Raw genomic sequence first — 6,720 nt, 5'->3', positions numbered from 1 at the left:
AAGCAGTTTGGCCCAGAGAAAAGCATAAACATAATGTGTACACATACTTATATATATGTTGCCATTTAAACCATGGATATAGACATTAGACAATTAAATGAATTGGCTCAGTAAAGTGAAAAAGTGTTTTCGATAAATATGTAGTTATTGCTAATATGCTACACATTATGCTTTGACATGGAGACTGTTGTAACTTTTAAAGCTGCCATATTGCCAGTGCTAGCCCTGCAGTAGGCATTCCTATGGACAACATGCCATCCAATCTTGAAGAAAAAGCAAAACCACCACAAAAACAAAGGAAAGGCTTATGCACTGTCCCTTACATTTTTGTTGTTTTTTTTAAAACAAAACAAAACAAAAAACAAAAACAAGTCCAGTTCACCACAATTTAAGCACAACCTGACAAGCAAGTTTAGCGGCATGATGGGGAGAAAAGAGTGAGGTACAGCATGCATTTACAACCAGCGCTGATCTAGTCTACTTTGTCATATAAACTGGAATACAAAAACCCAATTTAAATAAGACTAGACTAACTATAATAGTTTAAAAAAAAAAACACACACAGTAGACTTAGTTTGATACTGATTAATTTTAAGAGTAAACTCATCTTGTCCCCTCTTAATACTCTACTGCAATTTATTTATTGATGGCTAGAATATTGACTGACTTAAAAAAGATATGAAATACCTGTATCATGAAATTACATTCTTATTAACAATAAGACATACTGTGTAAGAAAATAGCTCATGTGTGAAATGTGTCTGAAATGCATTTTTTTCCTTACAACTATCAAAACGTCCACTCACACTAAAACAAAACCACTCCCAACCCCCCCTGAAAAAATGTTAAGGAAAGATGGGGTGGGCTGGGGGAGGAGCAGGGAAGGAAAAGATTTAGCTATACTAATTACAGCACAGTGATTAACAATGGTTCAAGACAGAACCAACAAGAGTTGGTCAAAGGATGCCTTCAATACATGGCTACAATTAAAAACCAAACTCAGCCACTTTTGGTTCATTGCAGTGAGACCAAAAAAATCTCTCTCACAGATTCATATAAATACTAGATTTCAGCTCTTTTATTATTATTTTAAGTTTTTCTGCTTGTTTCTGCAAGGCCTAGCTACCTTATTACAATTTATATTTGCTCTGCAACAACTACAAGAGGTAGGCATAAAGCATGAAAAAGTTTCTCAGTTAGTACCTCCACATGAGTCGCTCACTGCATAATACCATTCGCTTTGGACGCGAATCGTCATTCCTTCTAATCTCTTCTAAACTCTAAAGCAAAGCTGCTACCATCCTGCCCATAAATGTTCTAAAAGAGTGTACTCACCAATAAGAAACTTTCTCTACTGAAGGATACTGTCATAGTGTTTGTTGCAGAGCATCTCTATATTTATTTATTTTAAAAAAATAAACAACAATGAAGAACAAACCCAGGTTCCTAGAACCAATCCTCTTGATTTTCTACTTCCACAAAATAAACTGTATCATTTGGCCAAGACTACAGATGTGTTTTTTTTTTTTTTTTTTTTTTCTTCACAGATGCAGTGCCATGCAAAAATAAATTAAAGAACAGATACCAAAACATACATTTGATAAAACTACAGAAGGCAGATCTTTAAAAGCATTTATATAAACATAATTTATAATACTTCTCTTTCTTCCTTTATATACAGTCACAAAGCTGTAGTTATACATCTAGGATTTCCTCGGCTGTACCTCCACAGCGCAATCTGTAGCGACCAGTTCTCCAGCTTATAGTTGGGTCCCATAATGCCGACAAAAATATGTATATTGTCATGGATTCGCGAATGAACCAAGCAACTGCATAATCAAGTTTTGAAAAACACAGTGTGCCACCCTAGGAATGGGAAAAAATTTTGATTCACTCACTGTCAAACTAAAGACAGAGTTAAAACATTACATTCTTAGATTTCCCTTTCTTTTTCTTTCTTTTTATTTTTTATTTTCTTTAGAGATGAGGTTTTACCATGTTGGTCAGGCTGGTCTTGAACTCCTGACCTCAGGTGATCCACTCACCTTCGCCTCCCAAAGTGCTGGGATTACAGGTGTGAGCCACCACACCCGGCCTAGATTTCACTTTTCTAAGTATACTATGTAAAATCAAGTCTGCTTCCTTATGTAATTTAGCTGCCATATTATACTATTCAAGAAAATGCTAATTGTTAATAGAAGAAGCATTAAAATAACTGCTATCTTAATATATTATTAGTTTGAACACTCACTGATTTGATTAACTTCAATAAATTGTTAATTGTTAATAGAAGAAACATTAAAATAACTGCTATCTTAATGCATTATTAGTTTGAATACTCACTGATTTGATTAACTTCATGCTTTTGGAACCTTAAAAGTGATTATATAGCCAATAGAAAGCTGTAAATCAACTTAAGTTTTGTGTCGACATTCCACTAGAGAAAGTAATGTTCAAACCTGAGACTAACCTACAATGGGAGGCTGAAGAATAGCTCAGAGAGATCTTCTTCAACTTTTTCTAAATTAAAACAGTTCTAGTTCCACTAAGTGACTGCCAACCTTCTCATGCCTACACATACCTGGACACCCCTGAGTTGAATGTAGTCAAATATAAACCATGCCAGGCAATGACACATGAAAAATACCATAATATCCCATCTGAATACGTGGTGGGCTGCCCAGCCAATAATTAAACTGGCAACAAAGCATTCTGAAATTGGTTCACAAATTATTGTAGCAGGAAGCATGTTAATTCGCAGTTTGGTCCACCTAGAAAAACAAAAAGGATTTTCTTTAAAACAAAGTCTGGTAGGCCCAGCATGGTGGCTCATGCCTGTAATCCCAGCACTTTGAGAGCCAAGTCGGGTGGATTACCTGAGGTCAGGAGTTTGAGACCAGTCTGACCAACATGGTGAAACCTTGTCTCAAAAAATAAAAAATAAATAAAAAAACAAAGTCTGGTTACAAGACTAATTTGTTTTTTCCCCAAAAAAATAATCAACTTTTTTACCTTGTGATGGAAAGGCCATTCTCTTTAAACTTTTTTTTTTTTTTTAAAAACTTGAGATGGGGCTCTGCTCTGCCACCCAGGCTGGAGTGTAGTGGTGCTCATTGCAGCTTCGATCTCCCAGGCTCAAGTGATCCTCCCACCTCATCCCGCCAAGTAGCTGGGACCACAGGTGCACACAACACCATATACACTGACTAATTTTTGCATTTTTTGTAGAGACAGGGTTTCACTATGTTGTCTAGGCTGGTCTTGAACTCCTGGGCTCAAACAAGATCCTCTCCCCTTGGCCTCCCAAAGTGTTGGGATTATAGGCGTGAAACACCACACCCAACCCCAAATTTTTTTTAATGACTCTCTTTTTTATTTTTGTATAGGATGTCAAAGAAAAATGTCTATAAATTCATTTGTATGGCCTATATGCTGATGAATGCAGATTATAAAATTTAATCAGCACAGAAAGTTAGAAAACAGAGACTCAGCATATTAAAAAAATTCAGCCTCAGCATTTCTGTACTGAGTGCTTTCAGTGTTATACAGCGAAGAACATATATTTTGACATTAAACTTACCTTAAACACAGAAGCTAAACTCTATTTGCTGGAACTAAACAAAAATCTAAACTTTAGGTGTATTTATTTAACTATATTAAACCCTGTAAAAATTACCACCCCAACCTTTCCTTTTAACTAAGTATAAAAAGAAAACAGTTGATTTACCTGATCATTCTGGATTGAAACTGAGAAATTGAATATGAGCCAGAGTTTTGCATTGCAACTTGAGTGGACATTGCAAACCTCCAACCTCTGAAAATTAAGACAATTAGAAAATAAGTTATGATGATGAACACATGCAAGCATAACTGGTTATGCGTTTATCAAGACCGGGCAACTGCTAGTATTCAAGGTGAGCCCAGTTTTCAGGATTAGCACACTATTTAAGGTCTACCATACATATGGATATTTCAGCAATTACATTGGCCCATAATGGCACCATCTAAGAACTAGATGAAACTACCCTCCTTACTTTATGGTTTAAGAAACTTAACATGCAGTCATTCAGAAAAAAATGGAGAGGGTTCTGTATTTAATAGATTAGTCTCTGATGACTGCTAACCAAACAACAACAACAAAGTTGTGTGAATATTCAACAAGAAATGCACTCAGAAAGTGGCATTATGGATCTCATGGGAGACACTAGGAAACCATAAACCACAAGAACACAATCATGACAGAATTTTTACTTAAAACACACTTCAGTTTTTAAAAAATTAAAAAAAAATTATCACTCAAGGCAGTGATCCCCTTTAAAAACAAACAAATATTTTGTGATAGAGAAATGCTAAGCCAGTCATATAAATCTTTCAGAGGCTTCTTAGCAAAGTATCACTGATAAATTTCAAATTTTGAAATGATAGTCTTTAAATTTTAACCTCCTGGTTTATTACTGCACTAATAGTTTTAATTCTTCTAAAACACATAGAAATTTATATCTATATAGTAAAAATTCTAATCACAGAGAAGTTTCCTTTTAATCACTTTAAAACACATTAATTTGAAAAATGTAGAGGCTTACTTGTTTCATTAGTAAATAGCTACAAATGTAGAATTAGAATATGAATTACTCTCTAAAATTGATCTACTGGTTGCAGTGGCTCATACCTGTAATCCCAGCACTTTGGGAGGCTGGGGTGGGCAGATCACTTGAGGTCAGGAGTTCAAGACCAGCCTGGCCAACATGATGAAACCCTATCTCTACTAAATATACAAAAACTAGCTGCATGTGGTGGTGCATGCCTGTAGTCTCAGCTGCTCTGGTGGCTGAGGCACAAGAATTGCTTGGATCCGGGAGGCAAAGGTTGCAGTGAGCCAAGATTGTGCCACTGCACTCCAGCCTGGGTGACAGAGCAAGATTCCGTCTTAAAAACAAAGTAATAATATTACTGACCTATTCTGTGCTTATTAGCAAAAAAGTAAAATTAAATTAACCCTAATCTATAGGTTGAACAAAAAGAATAAACCAACAGAAGTTAGGTAATAAAAATACTACGGCTTCATTTAGTTGTCTTACCGGTCAGCTATCGCTTTGGCCATAAAGTAATCTTCAGCAATGTACTGAGCAAAAGCTATAAGTCCTCCTGCTTGATCTAACACATCTTTTCTCATTAAACAAGACATTCCTGTCACACATTTGAAACCAGTTACATTGGCAGAGATATAGTATCTTGGATGTGAAGTTCCAAAATATACCTGCCCAAAAAAACCACAAATGTATACGATTAGAATTTCACGTTAAAAGCATGGTGTGTATAAACTTTTAAACATTTTTCCCATTGATTTTTTAAAAGTATGACTGAGTGAATATCCTATTATTCTTAGGTAAACTATCTGAATAAAAAAATGGTACACAATATTGCTTTCATAGAGCAAGTATAGTTAGTAATCTAAAAACGCATCCAAATAAAACTTAACTTAGATACAAAATAAGATAAAAATATCACTCATTGACATATAAAATATTAACAAATATTTAATGTATCTTGTTTTCAGGCTGCCTACGTAAATATACACACACATCTACTTAGTTTACTTGGATTAATATACAAATATATTTTGTATATATATGTGTATATACATGCATGCATACACACACCACCAATAAGTGTATCAACCTTCAGGACAATCCTATTTCTTTATTTCCTTTTCTTTTTTTCGGCGGGGGGTGGGGGTCGGGCAGGCAGGACAATCCTATTTCTTAATTCCTTTTCTTGCATCCTCTTGTAACCGCCTCTCTCTTAGTCACTAAGATTCTTCCCAATTTCCTCATTTTTTTTTCAATGTATTTTTCATAACAAGGATACCAAAATTCGCTCTCAACCCCTACTGCTTTTTCTCTACATATACTCTGAAGTCATAAGATATATAGGCTTATAAATCAATGTAGAAAAGGACTGTCATCACTTTACTTCGCAGATATAAAATCCCATTTATTATTTACATGTCAGATATGTTGCCTTTTCTAATTAGCTTGAAATAAAGAGTAGTGGTCTTTCTCAGTGTCAGGAGTTACACACACAGTACACAGCAAGAGAATTCTAAGAGGCAATTAAGATTATGATTCTTGCTACCTACCCTGAACCCAGACTCCAGTGAAGCCCTAGTGTTTGTGGGACTGAATCAAACCTGACTTCTAAGAACAAAGGCACACATCTTAATTCCTCAGCAGTTATTAAGTGAGATCTTAGGAAGGAGACGTTAGTCACTGAGCTGAATGCTCCCAGGATTTCTTTATAGCTGAGAATGATTCATTCAATGCCAACTAAGTATGGCAGTGTGACTTCCAGAGATTAAACCTACACTAAGGGAGTAAGTATATTGTGGGAGATGTTTATTGACATATGCATCATGGAGACTTTATTGACATCTATATCAAGTTGGCTATTTCTAAGATAAGAACACAATTTGGTATATTAGAATATATTGAATTTTATTTTAAAGCAGCTACTCCGTTTCTTTCTCTAAACAAAAGTACTGATATCTAAAACTAACAATTTCTTGCAGTAGGACAAATATATTTATACGCAATATTAAGAAAGAGCTCATGGTTCAAACTGCCAAAGGTCAGATGCAAGTTCCCACAATGTACCTTTACTCCTTCAGATATGTGGCAATCATAAGACTGCAATTCAAAAGAATATAAATGCAGATATGCT

At 35.1% G+C, this 6,720-nt stretch overlaps 1 protein-coding gene across 1 annotated transcript in view; it reads right to left on the bottom strand.

Annotated features, from left to right (window-relative positions):
• Nucleotides 1–346: 346 nt before the first annotated feature.
• Nucleotides 347–6,720, bottom strand: part of UGCG (UDP-glucose ceramide glucosyltransferase) — a 40,826-nt gene continuing 34,452 nt past the window's right edge. The window contains exons 6-9 of the mRNA XM_017503395.2: nt 5,079–5,257; nt 3,728–3,814; nt 2,582–2,771; nt 347–1,866 (exon numbers count right to left, since the gene is read on the bottom strand). Coding sequence (XP_017358884.1) covers nt 1,696–1,866; nt 2,582–2,771; nt 3,728–3,814; nt 5,079–5,257 — 627 coding nt within the window. The 3' untranslated portion in view covers nt 347–1,695. The remainder of the gene's footprint in view (nt 1,867–2,581; nt 2,772–3,727; nt 3,815–5,078; nt 5,258–6,720) is intronic.

The sequence above is a fragment of the Cebus imitator genome, unplaced genomic scaffold, assembly GCF_001604975.1.
Source record: "Cebus imitator isolate Cc_AM_T3 unplaced genomic scaffold, Cebus_imitator-1.0 Scaffold310, whole genome shotgun sequence".
Lineage (NCBI taxonomy): Eukaryota > Metazoa > Chordata > Mammalia > Primates > Cebidae > Cebus > Cebus imitator.
This window is presented reverse-complemented; position numbering and strand designations above follow the sequence as displayed.